General features: G+C 50.8%; 2 protein-coding genes across 4 annotated transcripts in view; both read left to right on the top strand.

The window, feature by feature from the left end:
- Positions 1-360, top strand: part of LOC126575711 (phosphatidylinositol 4-phosphate 3-kinase C2 domain-containing subunit beta) — a 12716-nt gene extending 12356 nt beyond the window's left edge. For both annotated transcript variants that reach the window (XM_050236550.1, XM_050236551.1), the window contains one exon: positions 1-360. This exon is cut by the window's left edge and continues 177 nt beyond it. In XM_050236550.1, the coding sequence (XP_050092507.1) occupies positions 1-3 (3 nt within the window). In that variant the 3' untranslated portion in view covers positions 4-360.
- Positions 361-1237: 877 nt separating this feature from the next.
- LOC126575715 (cyclic AMP response element-binding protein A) overlaps positions 1238-20893 on the top strand; it is an 86916-nt gene continuing 67260 nt past the window's right edge. For both annotated transcript variants that reach the window (XM_050236559.1, XM_050236558.1), the window contains exon 1: positions 1238-3077. In XM_050236559.1, the coding sequence (XP_050092516.1) occupies positions 3024-3077 (54 nt within the window). In that variant the 5' untranslated portion in view covers positions 1238-3023. The remainder of the gene's footprint in view (positions 3078-20893) is intronic.

Here is a 20893-nt window from a genome sequence, read left to right as displayed (position 1 = left end):
TAGATGCCGACATTTCCGTTACTCCCCTCCCCGTTCCCGTTGAAATAGCTTTTCTTCCGTATTTCGTATGTGTGTTAATTTGTGTGATTAAATGTACGTGTTTCTGGGTTGTGTAAGATATCTATTCGCTGTGAGTGTGCACAGAGAGGGAAAAGAAGGAAGGACTGCAATAAGCATTTACCAGCACAACGCCGCTCGGTGCATCCTTGCGCCCAACGCTCCTCGGTAGCTTAACCGGTTGAAGCTGCATGTGTTTAAGCGCATTTTACTAATGTGGTTAATGTGCTTTTCATGTTTTTCCATTCTTTCTTTCGTTCCGTTAGTTTTGTGTTAATAAAAAGAAAAGATTGTATTTTTTTATTTATTGCTGCTTTTTTTTGCCATTTTTGTGCTCCACCACCAGCAGAGTGATACTAAAAGGAAACTAACGAGCTGATACGACGACAACGAAACTGAATGTCGAATGTACCCCAAACCATAAAGAAAGAATATAGGAAAGAGCCCAAATATATATCCTTAATAAACAGGACGAGGCTAGTCCGATGTTTTTAAATTACTAAAGAAATTGCTGGGCAAAGCCCTTATCGCGTCGTATCCGAGAGCATACCGGAAGCATCGAATCGTGTGTTCTGCAATCGATTACAAGTGGTGATAGCGAAGTTCCCTCCGTTCGCGGTCGTGAGAAGAAACCCTCTTATCTTTTGGAGAAGCCTCAGGTAAATTTTCAATCATTTTGAAAGGATGAGATAGACATGTCCGATAACATGTAGTGCAAAAGATGTCCAGTTTTTTGGGCGATTGCAAAAAAACAAACACGTGCGCCACCTTACTAAGGCCCGTTATGTTGGAGGGAGCTTTTTAAAATTTCAAATTTTCAGCGCGACTTCATAAACGTCTACAGTGATGATCGATAAAATATGAGCATTTTTAAAAATGATTACAAACGCCTAACGTAAATTCAGGTTTTCCGCAGCATCCTTCCTATTTTCTCAAATTCCCATACTCTCAGATTTTTCTTGTATCCGCCGAAAAATGCCCTCCACAAATTAGAAGAGCAAAGTAGCGAACATAATTCGGCGTACCGGTCGAACGGAATGCAATGTAAGGGGTTACACTGGACGAATCACACTGGACGCGGAACGCAGCGAGCGGGACGACTGCGTTCGGAAACGACCGCGCACGAGCCCGCGCGTTCGGAACCGAATGGCGGAACAGTTTTCAAACGACCACGGTTGAAGACAGAAGTCACGTTGAGCGGTCTCTGCTGGAGCATGCTGTTGCCGCTTGTTAATTTCAACGTAAAAGTTTAATACCTCAATATTTCTTTGCTGTTCTCGCTACTAACGAGAATCGAGAACAGAATTTGTGAGCAATCTGGGCGATAACTTTTTGTCGCGAATTTCAAATCATTGTTCAGTGTTCAAATCGTCCCGGTAGTTACTAACGAAACCGAAGCAAGTACATGGTTTATAAGTAACGCGGATTGTTAGTTTTTGGGAGAAGAGAGCGCCCATCCTGAGCAAACCCAGCAACCGAGAAATCCAGCAGCCTACTAAAAGTGATGTGCACTCGTTAGTGTATCCTGCATTCCGCCGTCGTTACCAAGGCAACCAAAACGTCCCAAAAAGTGTGTGCCAGTGTGTGTTTAAAGTCCAGCACGCTGCGTTTAGTGCGATAACGGACATTCCCGTACGAAGCACCGAGAATCTATTCTGAGCCCTACAGAAGCGAGAAAAAGAGAGAATAGTGTCGTCTAACTCTACATCAGTGGCGGCCAGAACTCTAACCGGCCCACCCCGAACAGAACATCCCGGGTACGCACCAGCACCAGCGACGAAGCGAGAGAAAGTGAGGAGGTCATTCTCGGCACGGTTGATAACAACACGGAGCTGGGACCTCGCTGATTGCGGGTAGGCGCGCCTACTAATCGCACACACAAAAACCGGCTCAAACACCCAGCACTTAGTGTAGCTTTTGTCCACCAACAAGCGGACGCGAGCGAGCGAGCGAGCGAGCATTTCGAACTGTTTTGACCGGCTTATGGTGTAGGTGTGACTCCGCGAAGATAGCAACAAGTGGCTTCGGATGCCGGCACCGCGTCGTATCCTCGTCCTCGCATGCATTGCGTATTCGTGAGAGGGATTGCGAATCGGCCACCATCGAATCGGGATTGAGAGCTGGCCAACTAGAGGGGCAAACCCCCCCCTTGTGTCGCCCGCAAGAAGGTCCCGCATGGCCGCGTGCGCCAAGGGAATGCAACATAATTAGAGCTAATTAGCAGCAGCCGGCATCCATTCCTGGGTGTATGTGTATTTGTGTGGTGGTGTGTCTGTTTGTGCCTGTGTCCGCGTGTGTATCTGTGCGCGTATCATTCATTGTTGGTGGAGTTGCACGAGAGTGCAAGTGCTGTGATCTTCTCCTCATCCTTCAGTGGCCCATCCGCCCAGTGAAGGTCCGTGGCCGGGAGAGGGCGGCAATTACAGTGACAGCCGGCACAAGATAAGCAGGGAGCGTGACCCTCGTGGAAGGAGTGTAGCGGACGGAGAAGAAAGAAGTTATCTTCTCGTCGCTGGCTCATAGCGGATGTAACCGGAAGTGGAGTGTGGCGCTAACGCTGGGCATGTGGCCGCAGAACCGACTGTCAACGAAAGTGAACCAACCGCCGCGCCTGGATGATGCTGTCGTGTGGTTTATCCGTTAAGTGGATTTGAATCTAATGTTCTAGAGGGAAGAGAGAGAGAGAGCGAATAGAAGTGAGTGTTCTTCCGGAAGCAACGACCCATACTCTCAAACAAACCGGAAGCTTAGCGTGCGGAAGCTGAGCCGAGATAGAGGCGAGCTTGTGGAGCTAGAGAAGGTTGGAAGTTGGATTCCCGCCCCCGGGGCGGCTTTTTGTGACGTCACTTCTCGGTGTGTGTGTTTTTGTGTGTGCGCGTTTGTGTGTGATTGGTGTTCGATTCGGGTGACGAATCGAATCCCAACACCCAACTCTAACGGCCGTCAAGCTGGAGTACCTATCGACAATGGATTTCGACGACGGGGACCTGAAGGACATCTGGGACACCGATCTCGATGTGGTAAGTCCGTCGACTTCTGCTTTCTTTTATTTTTTTTTAAATTGCAAACCTTTCTGGCAGCAAGAAAGTGAACCATATGGTAGCAGTTTTTGGGCGAGTTGCGAGCTCTTCAGAGGACTCTTTTAGCATATTCCAGATTGTGATTAAATCAGAAAAAGGACTCATTAGTAGAAATATTGGAATAATACTGGACTGTTCTTAGTTGGCTTCATCGACAAAACTCAACCATTAAAGTTCAAGTTCGTTTTAAAGATCAGAACTTTTTTAAAGGAATTCCCACCCCTCCTTTGGGATTATTCTAAACCTTAACCTATTGACGCAAATGATTAATCTAACATTTGTCCATATTTGTCTAGTGACTAACGTATCACCGGGATTCCCGTAGACACTGCGGTTCTTCTGCGAAGCTTCTCTTCCCTTTTCCACTCCGCCATTGGACAGTTCCATTGGCTCATCATTCAAATCGAATCGCGTAATGCTCGAATGATGCCCGGATCGGGGGGTATTCCGAGAGTGCAACCAGCACTGCCATTAGATGGACCATCGCGCTATTAATAATAAAAAATGTTTGTTCCCCATGTGATCGCTTCCGTGCACGCTTTGATCCACGCCTGCTCCGGCGGGATGAATGTTTTTCCAGACACTCCATGTGTTGCTGCATGCATGCATGCGAGCACGACGCGACGCGACTGTGTGCATGTTGTGTATGCGTCTGTCGAACGGTATGCTCATCGCCTCTAGTCGAAGCGGAACAGCGGGCGTTTTTGGAATCCGTCCGCTTCATCAACCATCCCCGCATCAAGATCAAGCCACCCTGATCCGGCCACGGGACGGATGGTTTTAAGATTAGAATCGAAATGCGGGACTCACCGATTCGAGAACGATGGAGAGCGCGCGCCGTTTTGGTAAAGTAATTGAAACATGTGCATGACTCCGGAGTGCGGTCTCTCGGTCTCTCGACACATGTGCACATGTGCTTATGTAGTCGATAACGACAACAACGATGACTTCGGTCGAGTAGAAATGAAAACAGTGCCGGAACTGGGTCATACCATAGGACCGAGTACGAAGTGAGTGCTGGTGGTGCATATTATTCCTCACAGGAAGCAGTCGCAACCCTTCTCTTCACCCCTCCCCCGGGGGAAAGCGATCAAGTCGCAGTCACCGAAGATTGATTTGGGAGTTTCGTCCGGAAAGCGGAAAAACTAATCAATTTTTGGGCCAACTTCCTCCATATTTTCTTCCACTTCTCTAGTTTGAACGCCTTTTTCGTCTGCTACTCTCTCGGCGCGTGCAAGAAGTGAAAGTAAAAGCGCGTCTCTCCGCCCAAGATCCCAATGGAATTTCCCTCAATACCAAACAGTACAGCAACAAGTGCCACAACATGCCTTGCCAATCGTTGATGCTCTCTGTCTCGTACCGCACTAGAAGAGGCACCATAGAACGCCGAGTTTCCGGTCTGCTGGGAACCCAACTACTACCACTAACCACTCCATGACGACCCAAAAGCGTGCGACATAAATCGATTAGCCAACAACGTGCCTGGTGCCGGCTACCAACCCCTCCCCCGAACCGGAGCCATGCGTTTCGTTTATCTTTCCACCACCACCACCTCCAGTCTTCCACCCCTCCACAGAAAGAGAGGGTGGGTTGGAGTGGCTACGTAAGCCGAACAACCGACATTCCGTGCAGCCAACCGTCACTGATTGCAGTTGCAGAGCTTGGAGTTGTGCCCAGTCCGCTCAACCACCACCACCACCACCACCTCTTTGGCGTTAGTTTTTCCGCCTCGCGAGATGAGCTGCAGCCGAGATAGAGCCACAGAGAGAGCTATAGAGTGCGCATAACAGAGAGAGCGATAGGATGAGGGTTTTTTTCGCTGTGCTGTTGTGTTGTTTTGGAGAAATCTCTCCATCATCCAAACCGTGGCAGCCAACAGGCACAAGTACAATAGAAATCATGACACCCCTCTCCCCTACTCTTCACTATCCTCCTAGGTGGGGTGGTGGATGTCAATGGGAAATGACAAAAGTAGTAATCACACCGAAATGCCACCACCATTTTCATCACCCTTTTTTTTGCTTTCTCACTCTCGGACTCCACGAGCCCCCCAAAATCCACTGTGTTGGTGTGCAGTAGATGGTAAGGGATGCGTGTGGTTGCGCTGACCATACCACTGCTCACGGAGCGGAGTATTGTGAAGTTGTAGCTCGATTTAGGGCACCACCCGTCGCATGTCGCATGTCTGGGAGCACGTGATCGGGTGGAGGAAGCACGAGGAAGCCTAATTGCGTTGGAAAACTCGAAAGAACGCAACCTGGATGGGCCCCCGGCGGCACTCATTTATGTATTTCTATTAGCGCGCTAGCTGTCGACATCACGCACATTCTAACACAATGCGTAACCAATTCGAACGGGATTCAATTACCTCAATCTGGTGACCCTGAGCAGGTCCTGAATCCGGAAACACTCTCAGGCAGTGATGGTGTACCGTCGTGTGCGATTGTGTCAGCGTCATCGATCGATCTCGCTCCCCTGGTCGAGACGGTGTCTAACGGTGTGGGAGCGGGTGTGGTCACCGCAGACATTCCTCAGCCATTGCAGACAACAATTGAGCGGGCCCTTTCACTTACTCGCTAAACCCCCCGGCGATTAGACGTGATCTTGTGGTGATCGACAATGATCCAACCGACGATTTGCGATTGCGATTGTACTCTCTCGTGGATTGCGAATTGGAAGTTAATAGTTCCTGGAAGTCCACAATTCCTGCGGTTAACAATCACACCACACCGAGCTCGGTAGTCGCGTGAAGTGTGCCCAGAGCGTCAAATGGGACGCGCGTTGAGCGTTGATGATTGGAACATATACCGCGCCCCCTCCTTCTGATTCCATCCATCACAGAGCACACGGCGCCGTATCAGCTGCGGCTGCACACACTATCGGATACGTGACGTTCGTTGCGTGTGTTTGGAAGCGCCGGTCCCGAAAAAACCCGGTCCAATCGCCTTTACGTAATCATGATGATGGCCCGGCATCCGATCCGTAATCTTATCGGACTTCGGCTTCGTACCTTCCCTAAATCTCCGCTAATCCCGTGGCCGAGGTGGACAAGTGCGTCTCCTCCGCTTTGATAGCGTGTTGTTCCCTCTATTTTTTTTTTGCTAGACCTCCCCCCCCCCGTGTGTGGCAGCGGAGTAAATATATCTGGATTAGAAAAATTGGTACTTAACGCGGTATCGGGTTTTGATGAGTGCTGGTACAGTGCTGGGAGCCCAAGGAGGGGATCGCGCTGAATGGGAGCATATTGGAGGTTTTGTTGTTGGCCTGTGAATGGAGTGGTGATAAGAGAGCGCGGGCGCGCTGTTGTTGAAATGCGTATTCCAGATAAGTGTGGCTTTTCCCCCATCATCGCGACGAATACAAATCCTTCTAGAGCTTCATTCCTTTCTTGGGGGGGGAATTCCAGCTAATGTTTTCGGAAGGAAGTCCAAATTTGTGACCCATAGCGTAACTGTCCGACTCAGAGTGTTGGTCTTTTGGAGTAATTTACCGTTCACTGGACATTTGCAAATATGCGGTACGATCATTGTTAAATGTCTAGACACTCTAGGCGATCTTTAGCGCGATCTGTGAGCGCTTTCCAAGAATAAAGCATCACAGATAAAGATGGGGACGGCGCTGAAAGGGGACGCTTGATGCTGTCCTCTGATGCTGATCTGCGTGACTCCGGTTGACCGCGAGCGCGCACGGTGATAAGAAGCCCTCTATCTCTCTCTCTCTCTCTCGGCTCATCTTCTGACCTTCCAGACGCCCCTCGTGAGCACACTGACGTGTCTGGCCGGTTCCGGGAATCCCTCCTGCGCCACGATCATCAGCTGTTAGTTTTCCGGGCAATTCTCGGGAAGTCTCTCCGTTCTCTGCGGCCAGGGACTAGCGGTCATGCATGTCAAGTGACCGTGATTGTGCGTCTGTGTTCCCCGGGGCGGTGTGTTGACTAACATCGGCCCGGTGGTTTGATGCAAGCGACTTGATAAGCGAGCGAACGAGATGTGATATCGTTGCCGACGTCCGGCGCCCAGTTTTCGGACCACCTGGGCACACCCTGGGGGCTGATAATGAGCCCCATCGGTGGCCACGTGTTGCCAATCGAACGCCACTCAAGTGGCCGGCGGGAAATTACGCCAGATACGCGCCACCACTGCCATCTACCAAGCGTGCCAGGTGCAGCCCAGTGTCCAGTGGTGGCGTGCACTTTCGCGGGGCTCTTTTTCTGCGCGAGACGCAGCAACCTGCGCTCGCTAGGTGTCGATCGGTGACCCATAGAGCTCCGCTCTCTGGTTGCTCCGGTGACTGGATCTGGGGCCATGTGGCCGGTTTGGAACTTCCCTTCGAAATCAACTTTTACGAGGGGCAATCAATGGAACCGCCGCCGCTCGGTTGGTCGCACGAACGAGCGTGCGAGATAAGCCACCAGAAGAAGAAGAAAATAAAAAAAAAACGCTTAACGTGCGTCGTAGTGCGCCTCGTCTATCGCCCCGGGGACTTCTTTCAACTTCTTTTCTTGACGGGTTCGCCGGTCCGGTGCCAGATTCCGACGGAGGGATTCGCCGGGCTTATCGCAGGTGCATTGAGGGACGATGAGGTCGCACCATAGCGTCGCACTGGTCGTAATCAATTATATTCCGCCCGGCAAGATTATTCTCGAAGCGCCCGGTGTAGCGATGCTTTCCGAAAGTCCGAATTCAACGGCGACCTTGAAGTAGCGCCAAAAAAACATTTTCGAGACACCCGACTCTCCCCTTCCTGGGGCCGATAACCGTTCCGTTGGACGGGCCACTCTCTCTCTGCGTTGTTGGGCGCGTTCCGTCCTTGAACACTCCTGCCCGGTACGTCCGGTAATTAATCAATCGCTGGTGGTGATCGCGATCACTAGCGATCCAGGTGTTTCGGGTCTCAGCGTCCGCAGTCTCTACTCACCGGTGGGCCCGACACCTCACGCTCTTTAATAAATAACATTTCCTGCCCCAAAAATGATTCACAGCTTAAGCAAGGTTGAGATCCGCTTCGGGAGCGAGCCAATCGAGCGTCTAGCATCGATAAGCGTTTAGGAATTAGCGAACTTCCTCGCTCGCCCGCTCGCTCGCTCGCCATGATAAGCTCTCTGCGTGACCTGGCAAAAAGGTAGTGTTTTCCCTTGTTTGATGCCTGGAACCACCGGGGAACAAGCTCTACTTCCGGTTCAACCACGCTCGAAACTCGACGTCACAGATAGTGGCAGTGGCGGACACTTTGTTGCAATTACGCTGGTGCAGAAGTTCCCCCATCGGACTCGGGCGGGCGAGTGTTGTTGGATTGAAGAGGCTTTTCAACATGTAAACACCCAGACACAAACGCGGTGTGTATTCTGTTGTAGCCGCTCTCCAACAACGTTTGCGCTCCACAAACCGAGCGCTCGCGAGGGACTGACGACACGACAAGGGTCACGTGCCTGGTTTAATGCGACAGACTGCAGAGAGAGAGAGAGTAAATTCTTTTCCACACCCCCCTTTCGTTGCTCAATTCCACCATTCCATTACTCATACTCTAAATCCTTGCTTCTACAATGCGAATCCAAGCCACTGACAATGTTGTCTAAGCCATTTGTGCTGTTAGAAGACACCAGAGTGAGAGAGAGAGAAAGAAAGAAAGTTGAGTCAGGTGCAGCAATGTCCGCATGTGTGTGTCTCACGATGCACGCGATATTCTGGAATTACCGTTAGAAAAGGGACCTCTACCTAGCGTACGAGGTACCCCATCGAAGCGATCGCGCCAAGAATGTCTTTACAAGCGTGTACGACGACGACGACGGTCTTGGTCAGTGAGTGGACCTCCCGCCTGGGCCCCCTCCCGGGGTACTTCCGCTTCCAGTAGGAGGTCTCATCCCTCTGGGTCTAATACCTTCCCTTGGGACTTGGCCATTACAAGACCGCTAACACACACGCTTGTACTGACGATCGAGCGATGATTGTTCAGAGCGTTATAGTGGTTGATTCTACGGGGCGCCCGCGCGCACGTCCGTACAAGAAGATGCATAGAATCATAGAATGAAAAAGAGATACAGAGAGGAAGAGAGAGAGAGAGAACAAGAACATATAAACCCCCCGGGAGGGGTGGTGGCATGAATCGTGATGATCGCGTGCGGCCATGCTACTGCGATCGCGGAACGCACGAGTGAACCGCTCCAGCCGCCGGCAAAGGAAATGCCTGAGCCTCCGGCGGCTTCACTTGCGTCTGGTGGGTTGTAAAGTGAGGGGGGGGGGGCACCTTACCCCAGTGGTCACTTTACCTCTCTCTCCGCTCTGCGGTTGCAGTTGAGTAGCGCAGCAGCAGCAACAGCAGCATGGTTGATCGCGAGCGAGGCGGATCAAAGCGGAAGTTGAAAATGAAAGACCCACCACCACTCGATCGAGAAGAGGACAAGAAGGTGGTGAAGAGAGAGAGAGAGAGAGAAAGAAAGGGAAGAGGGAGATTGTAAATTGCTTTATGAATGCAGGCGAATCTACTTCCAACGTCGGTCTCCGCCAAGTTCCGCCACAGACGACCGGGACCTAGATCCTCCCCGCACATAGCGCTTGATCGCTACAAGGGAAAGAAAACGGGAGGGGGCCTGCTAGGGGCCCTGGAGAGAAATGCCTTCGAGAGCAACATACCACGAACATATGGGGCGGGGAGGAGCTGTGTATATGCTCCAGGCATGGTGGGGTTTGCGCACGTGTATAGCGTGCCTTTGGGGCTCCCTGCACTCCACTCCAATCTACGTCTATGTGGTGGTGCAATGTTTAGTGTGACGACGGTTGGCGTGATTTACAATCCGTCATCAATATTTATTGCTTCTCTGCTGGGTTGCTGCTGCTGCTGCTGCTGCTACTTGTGCGCCGCCTTTCCACAAGTACTCCTCTCAAGCCATTCCATACCTGGAAGCGGGGGAAGAGTCCAGTCCAGTGTTGGAGGATTGATGGAAAAGGGCGTACGGGCAGGTGCGCGTACCCGGATGTCGCCCGATGTTAGACGACATTGTGCGCCCGATTTACGTGCCTCGTGCTGCAGAATATTGTAACAATATTTGATCGGAGAAAAAAAAAACCTTAAAGATCCCATAAAGTGACACCAGGGATTGTGATCGAAGGCTGTGAGGCTGCGAGGCTGGAGATCCAGTCCCGGGGTCACCCTGAACCACCGGGATCACATTGATCGTTCAATGGGTGCTCTGGGGCTATTAGCACAGGAAGCACGAAGCGAGCTTTTCACGACTACAAGACGACGGTGATCACTGATCAGTATCACTGTAGGGTTATGATCAGCACGGACACGGACCTCCACGCGGTTCGCGCTACCGTGATCGTCGTCGTCGCCGTCGTCGTCGTCGTGATCGTACGGTGGATCGCATTGCGGAATGGAGATCCGAAGGAAGAGAGGAAACTGGAACTGCAAACCGGATTCCGGACACCCCTCGGTCTCTCCCTTCGTCTGCATCAGGAGCATGTCCGCCTCCGCGCACAACCACGTGCTCGCGAGTGACGCTCTCCGTCGCCGCCGTGACGTATCCGCTTGTAGTGTGCGCGATCGCGAGCTCACTCTCTAACCGGTCTGACGGTCGGGGTTTGCCCAACCGGCCGGCCGGCCGGCCGGCGAATTGCGTAAACCTTCCAACGAACGCAATGAGACGACCTTTCGCAGAACGATTTTAGCTCATAATTTATGTATTCTTGCGAGAGGAAGGAGGGTTGTGGCGGGGTGGCGTTGGTGGCGATGCTTCCAGAATGTGGCCGAAATCAGGGTCTGGACCCTGCGAGCGCCATTTCTTGTGATGCTGTGGACCGCACCGAAATTTGTTTGTCATTCAGACAGCGCGTAAGAGAGAAAGAGAGAACGAAAGAGGTACAATGTCCTCCCGTTGCTCGCGTTCCTCCCCAAAATGCCAGCTCGGTGATCCAGTGGCCACGGCCAGCAGAAAGCAGCCAGCAGCAGCATCAGCGCCTTTTTTGCCTACTAATCGTCGGAAATTTGAATATGGAGAGCGCGACAACGACGACGACCAGCAATGGCGTCGGATGGGAAGGGGGTATGGGTTCCGGTGACTGGACTGGTGGTTCTGGAATTTATTTCGCTGCGAGAAGACCAAAAACAGGAGAACAAGATATTTGAAGGACAAACCCGAGTGCAGACGAAAGACGAAACGAGCGAACCCCCGTCACGTGTTTCGTTTACACTTTTGAATGAAAAGCTGTTCAAATACGGTGTACAGTAACACTTGTTGAGTGTATAAGTAGTTGGAAAAAATGACCCAATTGCTGGTACGAAATTTGTGACTCGATCAACCGCTCGGATCCGACAAGAAACAATTGCAACGGACAGAGAACTGCCGTTTGTACTTTTGCAGCCGAGTGGTCGATGGCATCCCACCGCTGTCACCAAATGCCCAAAAAAATCAACCGGCGAAAACGCGTTTGTCCCTTTGGAGCGAACCTTCCGCGAGAAGCTAGAAGATGTTAGACCGTAGAATAAAAACACTACGCGAGGTTTTACGTTTCAAATTCAACTCCTTTTTATTCCTAAAAATGTTCGGTATTTATACCTAAAATTGCAAGGCCAATCTTTCCCGCGCCCATTCCTCTATTTACCTCTCCACCTCTTGTCATTGCCGCCGCAGACGTAATTTTGGCCTGATTCTCGCGTCTAGCAATTAGCATTCTGGATCATTCTTATTTTTATTCCTATTGCTCGACTCGTTTGTCTTTGGTGCCCTGCTGCCTATTTGCTTGAACCGCTATGATTTGTTTATCTTACGCCATTGTCACCCGATATGTTGGCTGTGGGATATCGCTCATATTTCCGAGGTGACGGTATTTAGTGCTGAGTGCTTTTTGTAATTAGCTGATGATTTATGTTTATTGCTCCGGATCGCGCATGATGTGATGCTGCGCGATGAGATTATGTTGAACGCGCGATGCTTATCCATTGCCTATGCTACTGTCGTGAGCATATCGTGACCTTCGAATTTATGTTCTGGAGCGTTCTTTTGTTATTGCTTTCACGTGCTCCCTAATTCGTGCGCCACGGGGCGGATTGGCCCATTTCTCCCTCATTGCGCAAGATGTGTTTGCCCTGGGTGTGATTTGCGCAATGGCTCATTGGTGCCGCGTGCATAATTGCTGTTCTTGATTTTAATGATCTAAGACGATCTCGAACGATCGTCTTTTTATTGCTTGAAGGTGTTCATTTTTCGAGCGTCCCGGTTACATTGGTTCAATCAGTCGCGATTCTATGGATATGACCATATTTGGTCATGTTTTCGGCGCTAGAGGATGGTCGGGTCGCTTCACAATAACGAAAAATAAAACATTTTTTTATTTTGTTTTAAATTTAATTTTATTATAATTGATTGTTTAAACTAATAAAAGAAGATAATTAAACCTAGATAACATTCGGTTGCATAGAGGTAATACATAAAACAAACATTAGATCGTTGAGATTTATCTCTCTCTCTCTTCCCACTAGATAAGCGAATGTCAATCCATCAACCTAACAAAGAAAGTAACAGCGATATAGTCAACGGTTCATATTATTAAATAGAAAGCAAACCTGAAACACCTCGATCTACAGCACCCCGTCATATTTGATTATGACGATAATTATCCCTTTGCGATGGCGAAGAAAATGGTAAAGAAACCGGTTAATGAACATCCAATTTTTCCTCTCACCTAACAGTAGTTTCGGTCCGTCACATGATGGAGTGACACTCCCTTTCCCGTCGGTCATTCCACCTGTTTACAATGGGCCAGCCCTTTATGGGGGGGAGGCGCGTTATGGATTCAATCTGGCGAGTTTCATCTTTTTCCACCGATTTTTTTGACCTCGCACCGTGACTCCGTGATACATTTTCCCGCTTTTCGCTTTGTCTTTACCGTTCACACCCAGCAACGGCATTTTCCTGCGCTCCCGGCTTCACCATAAAACCATTTTCCCTTTTCAATTGCACTGTGTACCTCTGTGTGCGTTTGGGTGTTTATGATGGATTGGATTTTTTCTAAAAATACTTGCGGTGCGTAGGTGTGTCCCGCTTGTGACGATCGCCAGACACGATTGAAGAGATGATAGCGAGCGGAGCGAAGGAGAGGCGGCAGCACCGGACATGAAATAAACAAAACATTGGCGGAGAAAACTCGACAAAGACAAAAGGAAAAACACCAGAACCAGCGGCCGATCAGGGATGCCATGATTTTTCCGGTCCCGGGGTGGTGGTGCAAGGGACACTTTGATTGCAGCGCGTGACTCACACGTGCGTTTTGATGAATTTCTATCGAAATGCAGCTTGCAGGCAAAGTAAGGCTACGGGAGCCAAAAATAGCCACCCCCGGGGGGAAAAGCTTTCACCGTGCCCGCGGACTCGCATGGGCCAGCGCCAGATGGTCAGTTCGGGGATCGATCATCGATCGGCAGCTTCCGCCACTTTGTCAGCCGGTCGGTCTCAGCGTCTATTTTGAGCGCACATCACACGCTCGATTCGCTTCGCACACTCGCACTCGAATCGATTTTCGATGGTCAACGCGCGCTGCGTGGATTGCGTGGTGGCCGGCCACCGCACCGCGGCCGTTTCGTCTTCCGCAAACTTTCGCCGGACGGACGCGGTATGTGGCGGAACTGTGGGTTTTTTTTTTGGGTTGATTTACGGACACCGGCCAGGTGAATGCACTTTTTTGCGAAGTCAGCTTCGTCTCGCACACACTTTTCACACATTTCCTTTCCCTCTCTCTTTTTCTGTCTCTCTTCGTGTGCTTCTTTTTACAAATTTCCTTTGGAATGGTTTTTCTTATTTTTTTGTCTAGTCAATTTCAACGATTTTACTTGAACAGCGTAGAGTGCATTAATGCGACGAAATGCGATCGCTGCTGTTGCTGACTGTGCCGGGAGCAGAGCATCACCTTCACCTCCTCGCAAACCACCTCGCAAGCACCCCTCAAAAAGGAGGGTTGCTTTTTCGAAATTTAAATAAATCGATTTCATGCTCTTCACGCGCTCAGCACCACCCGCATGACACGCTTCTTTCTGGCTGCTTTTCTATTTCATTTATTTTATTTCGCAAACTTTCCACCCAACGTTTGCGGCCCACTTCTGGGACACCTCACCTCGGTACCGGTGCAGTAGTTGGATGTCTTTTGAATTTTAGTTTTGCATTTGAACACGGCGATGGTTAAAACATGCTTTTGCTGCTGCTGTCTGCGTTGGTTTTTATCACTGCTGTTGGCGGTGCTGCCAGCAACATTATCACTTTTCACCTCGTTTTTCCCTCGTTTGCTGCTTCGCTCGCGGTGCGTTGTTCGCATTTTTCACCACCCCGATCGTCGCATTTGGTTTGAAAATGCTTGTTGGTTGACTTGCATATAATTACTTTTAATTTTTCCACCTCACCAGCCAGCCAGCCAGCCAGCCAGCCAGCACCAGCACCAGCACTAGGCAGACCAAGGGGAGGGGGGCTTCATGTCATAATAATGTCTGACACTGGCCTAACGCCCGGTTCCGTCACCGATCGCGCTGAGATGATGATGACGGTTGGCAGGTCGTTTGCTCAGCTTTGGTCGCCATGTCATCGACATTCCTGACCGATGTCGTCGCAACATCGCCAGTGTGATGCATCTGCAGTCCGTTGGATGCAGTGGATTGATAAGAGCCCTAGCGACAGCAGCAATCAAAACCGAATAGACGGTATCTCGGGGGCTTGGCGTTAGAAGGAGCGCTCCTTGGAGAATTAATGATGATGCTGACGGTGACGGCCAGCCAGTGACAACTTCCGAGAACACGCGCCAACTGAGAGACTCTTTAATTCCTTTCTTCCTTCCTTAAGAGCAATCTGTGTCTGGATTTGTCTGCCGAGAGTTGTCCAGATTTTGGTCTCTTCTGCTTGTTGCTCTCTTGAACATGCACGCGTTTTGCATGCCATGTGCTTCCACGAACGGTGTTTCCTCAAAACGAGGACGAGGAAATGGCGCTTCCTGGCAGCAATCACTCTACGAACACGATCACACTAACTGACAATCACTATTCCAGCTATTATGCTCATTAACCGGAGATTAACCAAGTAGGGAAAGGAGGATGGGGGACATATTTCAATTTATTTATGCTCCCTCTTACCCCTTCTACCCGTCACGTGTGGCACACCCTTTGATTCATTGAAAATGTTTTATGTTTTGTTGCTTCTTATGCTGCTGCTGTCAATGAACAATGGAATGCGCTGGTCGCACACCACCACAAATAATTTAATGATCACTCCACCCTCCACCCCGGTGCGCAAAAGGCTTGGAGATGATTAGTATGCTTGCGAGCGATCACGATCTCCAGCCAGCCAACGGACGACAGTGGAACAACCATTGAATGGTCAGCTTCTCTTCTGCAGCTCCCCGATTATCTCTCCTCGGGCGGTCTACAGGTCTAATGCGCGGATGATGCCGCCTGTTATGAGGCTTATGTTAATTATGAATGCTGCTATAAAAAAAACGCCATAAAACCCTTCTGCTTCTGGTTTCCTCTGCGCAGCACTTTCACTGCTTCGATCATGCGCGATCTTCCTCGTGCTAGAGGATCCTCTCCTCGTTCGACGACGACATTTGCCATTTTGCGTCACCTACATATGCACGGGTGCCCTCAGCGCAGTCCTGCAGCAGAGAAGAGTCCGTGTCCGAATCACGTGTCTGTGGCGGCACCCCGATGATTAACGATCGGAATCGGCCAGTAATCAATCAACGGGGACCGGGGATGCCGCTGATTTGCCGCTTTGTTTGCCACGATCGCCCCTCTCCTCTGATCCTCCTCGAATCTCGAATGCCGCATTTTTGAAGCACGCCGATCACCATCATCGTCCTCACGGAGAAGGGATCGCAACAGGTGGAACAGGTACCGGCGATGGCGGCGGCGACGGCCGATTCGTTGACCTTTCACTCGTGCCACTCTTGCTGGTGGTGGCCAGCTTTTTCGGGTGAATCTTCACCCTTGGTCTCTTGGGAAACTCCAGAAAGTCCAGCATGGAGTGGCGAGCCTCGCGGGAAGACGGGTCTTCAATCGATCGATCGGAGTGATGTTGATGAATGCTTTAATATTAATATGAGACACAAATTAGATGCTTTACCGATGATGCGCTCTCATCTTCCTCTGCGTGAGTAAGGATAGTGACCTTTTTCTTCGCGTCTTGTGCAAACACTCCGACTGTCTCCGGTGCTACGAATGCTCCGTTACCATGGGAACCACCGTTTTCGGTTGGTCGATCAGGAACGCCCTTTTGACCTCTCTCTCTCTCCCCGCGGTAAAAAGGTGAATCCGGGGTGAACCGGGGCCATGTTCTGCCCCGAAGCTGGTTCCGTTGGTTCCGATTCGCGGGTTTTTACTTCTTTGCGCCCTCTTCTCCGTTTGATGGATTCCCAGAGTGATCTGGCCCGTGTGCCTTACTGCTTCGTGCGATTCACGGCTTCGATAGTCTCCGGCTGTGATGTGCCACCGTTTTGTGCTAGCAACCGGGCAACCGGGCATCAGCAGCTGCTGCTCTAGCATCTGTGTAATTGGGGAAAAAGGGCTTTTCCCGACGCCAACAGATCTTCACTCGCTCTCTACCTCTCTCTCTCTCTCTCTCTCGCTCACTCTGTCTCTCTTCTAGCTGGCCACAAAGATCCATTTGGTGCGATCTTTCGGAGCCGTTTACGGTGGATTTGACGGGCCGCTCCCGGCTGGCACCAGGTTGATCTGGAATGCAATCAACCTCTTTTCGGGGGCCGCACAGCAGCAGCAGCCGCACCGCCACCCTTTTTCGCGTGAGACCTCGTTTTTCGGCGCGGGCCTTGACTGGTTTCGTTGGGCCGGAAATTAGGAAATGATTCTCCACTGGCAGGGAGGGGGGGGGGGATGTTTCCTTCATTCGTTACGCGCCGTGGGGCCGTTTGCGAAATTTTCGGAAAATTGCAAACCCATTGGAAGAAGAGGAAAGAAGGGAATACCTCCATCTCCCTCTCTCTCTCCCGTGCTGTGAGCAATATAATTGAGTTACACAGATGGCCAGAAAGGGAGGGAGGGCACTAAATGTGTGAACTGGATTTCGGTTCCGACGTGAAGCGCCACCCTTCGGTGTGCGTGAGCCAAGGTCCAGCTTCGGTGGCGATCACCTCCCTGATGATCTAGATCGCGTGGTGTACTACATAAAAATAGAACAGAGAGCGAACAAGTGTTAACGTGACTCCCCAATTTACATTCGAATTGAATGGCCATTACGTTTTTTTTGTCGTTTGTCTCGCTGTTGGTGGGGCTGCTGCTGGTGCTGGGGGGAAAATTAGGCTTTTCCGAGTTGTTGTGGTCTAAAAATGGACAATGGCCGTGTGCACCGAGTGTTATGTTAATGAATTTTTGGGATTGAATTGTGGCGACACCACCATTAGCCGGCTGGACGTCCTTCAACAGGCGCCATTAGTAGTCAATTGACGTCGTTTCTGAATTTATTACCGCATTTCAGATCAGATTTTTGTTACTTATTTTCGAAAATTCCTCCCGTTAATCTGTTTTGTTGATCATGCGTGGATCCTGATCGAAACTTTCACCTTGTTTGGAAGTTCTCTGAATGTTTAAATGGATAAAAACGAAACAGAAACCTGTTTTAAATATCTCTCGTGCGTAGTAGCGTCATCCTGGTGTCCTGTATGTTTCCATGAGCGCTCCCGTGGCGTAACCTTGTACCATTTTATTGACTCGGCGCCCTCGACGACGCCCTTTGCCCCTCTGCTCGTTCGCTTTCTTCTTTCATGCGCTCCGCAAACTGTTACCATAAATCGTAGATCGCAAGAGGAAGGAAGGATAGGAGCTTGTTCCCGGGGGGTCCATGCGAGCATGTAACTAACAATTAGCTGAGGGTACCAGGGCGCCCCCCTCCCCCAGGCCTAGGTGTGCACGGGCACTTCCCTTACGCATCCATCATCCCCGTAATTAGCGATGCGAACGAGATTCTGGGACCCTCTCGCGCGGGTTGAGCTTGTCAGACACATCGCCCTATAAGATAAGGGCGTCGCTGCGTGTATGCAATGAGATGTCTTGATCTCCTTGAGATGGTCTCTCTCTTTCTCTCTCTCTGTATGGTGGCACGAGTGCACAGACGTCCTTCAGCGTCGGACACACATGCGGTCCACGCATCGCACGCATCTCTGTCACCTCTGCAAAAAAAAACCTGTTCCGCCCTGAACACCAATTGAGTGACCTCTCTCCCCTCTAGGGACGATACGTTGACCATAAATTTGTGAAGAAGCCGGCCGGCAAAACCGGCAGACGATCAGGTTCACCGGTGGACCACGGGACGCACGCTGACGCTGACATTAAACTTACATTACACCCTGGGCTGCAACGAGTCTCCCGAGCTTCCAATCAAAAACACATCGCTATCAGGTTGACCTCGAAGTTGTTGTTGTTGTTGTCGGACTCTGTATCCCGTGCGAGCGATCGAGTTTTCCACATTCCGTGCTGCTGCTGCTGCTGCTGCTGTTGCTGTTGTCCTTGAAATGGCATCAGAAGTGTAACCTAACCTCAATTCACAAAGCGCGAGTGAGAGAGAAAATGAGTGCTGCAGGCGCAATTTTTGGACCAAATTGGACAATGCGCAATACTGTGCGATAACACCGAACCTCTGTTCTGTGTCGTTCTGCTGACTGCACGATAGTTGACGAAACCGATTGACTACTTCATCATCGTAGGACGCCTCCGGGCGTTGTTTGTAATGATGGCCTATCAATTAGTCGCCGGAACAGAACAGAACACTGGTGGCACACCCACAAGGGAAGGGGGGGACCATGTTTCCACTCCACGAGTGCCAGGAACGCGCCCGTGTTCCGGTCCCCCTTCTCCGAGTTTTCTCGATGGTGTCGGTCGTCATTTGAAATCTTTCAATTAATTGATAAGCGCCAGCCAGGTGCCTTCTGTCTTTGCTGTCTCGCTCCTCTCTCTCTCTTTCTTTCTCGCTTTCGATCAATCGATCGGGTGCGGCTGAGATCAAACGCGGCCCGGGTGTGTGTGTTGCGGGATACGTCATGGCAGCGTCAACGCCGCAGGTGATATTGCCCGGTTTGATGTCCAACGAACGAACGTTAAATGACGCTGTTATGTCACTGATAAGAGGGGGGGCGCACCACCGGCCTAGTATCCTAGTAGAACGGGCTAGTAGTCGCGCCCGCTCTCTCTCTCGCTGAATCGATCAATCGCTGATCAATCAAATCAATCGCTGCTTGCATCTTGCCGCACCGTCGTCCATGGATGACTTCATCGCCTGCGTCGTGCCAATGGTCACTTTTCGCAAAGTTCCGGCAGTGGCCATGGTGGCCTCCCATGAAGCTATGCGATGGTTCGATGTTTATCAGCGAGCGCTCGCTTTGACATGATTTGTGTCTCATATTTAGTGTCGGCCACGGTTCCGTGGCTGTCCTGTCCAACGGAGGAGGAGAAGGATGATGATGTGACCACGCGGTTGATTATCACTTTCCGCCTTTGGTGAATTGGCCATTCAAATGGTACGTAAATGACCCAGAACGTCCCGGAGGCTCTAATGAGGTCCCGGAAATGGCCTGTCCATGGCATGTGCTGGACTAATCGGGGGGGAGCAGACGGTAATTGGGCAGCTAGTGGACAGGTTTATGTAACGCAACCGCCATATCTGCGACCTGATCTAAAGTGAATATTGATGTACGCACAGATGCTGTTCTCGAATGTGATTTCGATCAAGCGTCGAGGATCGTCGACGGGTCCTGTCCGGGATGTCTAGTCTCGGCGATTCCGCAAGAAAACAAGACACAATCTGTCTTAGATCTGTGCGATGTCAGCGCATCAATCATGAAAAATGCCATGGAATCCCCGAAAGCTACAATGTTTACGTCGAGAGTGTTGAGGTTTTTGTATAAAGTGCGTGACATTTGGCCACTCACTCTCGCCAAAACCGTCAGCAGAGAGGTCACGAGCACGAGCAATGTGGGAAACATCACACGCTATGGCGTATCACTACGGCATGGTGCAAAAAGAAGGAAACAACTATTCGGAACAAAAAGCGATCTGCGCAGACCTTCTTCACGGGAACGTGCAGCGATGTCTAAACATCCTCCCCTATTCAGCGCCCCCCGGGGGGGGGTAGACCACACTTTCGCCAGCGAAGCGAAGGACGCAGGAATGGTCTACGATTAGGTATTCGAAGCTCAACCTTAGATAACAAGCTGCTGCTGGTGCTGGTGGTGGTGGTGAGGAAGTGGAAAGCCCACTATCCGACTATGCCAAATTGGCGTCGCCATTTGCTGCGCCAGTGCGCTTCGTGGTATCCACATTACATCACCTCGACTCCTCCGAGAAGCGCCAGGAAAACAGGTGTGGGAACACGCTGCTGCTCTTCCTCCTCAGCCATGTCAGAGTGTCAGAGTGTCGCAATCAGATCACCTAGTTTGTCCGGACTTTGGCTGAGAGTGAGAGCGAGAGCCAAGTCCCTGTCCCAATCTGGATCTGAACGTGGCTGTCACTCTGGCGTCCCATTCTCGACCACATCGGAGCGCATCTTCTTCGAAACACGCTGTTCGAACCACTCTAACTCCGCCACCGGGACCGTACTCCGAGCGACCGCAGTCACTACAAAGTGACAGACAGTCGAGTCACGTTTTGCACCGAACTGTTCTCGCTCCGTGGCCACCACGCCATCGAGGACCATTCCTTCGCCTTCGCCAAAGCGATTATTATGTCGCAATGTTTTTTTTCTTTTCCTCTCCACTGTTGTGGTGTTGTTGTTC

Source organism: Anopheles aquasalis, chromosome 3 (assembly GCF_943734665.1).
Source record: "Anopheles aquasalis chromosome 3, idAnoAquaMG_Q_19, whole genome shotgun sequence".
NCBI lineage: Eukaryota > Metazoa > Arthropoda > Insecta > Diptera > Culicidae > Anopheles > Anopheles aquasalis.
The sequence above is the reverse complement of the archived record's forward strand: the minus strand, read 5'-3'. Positions and strand labels throughout refer to the sequence as shown.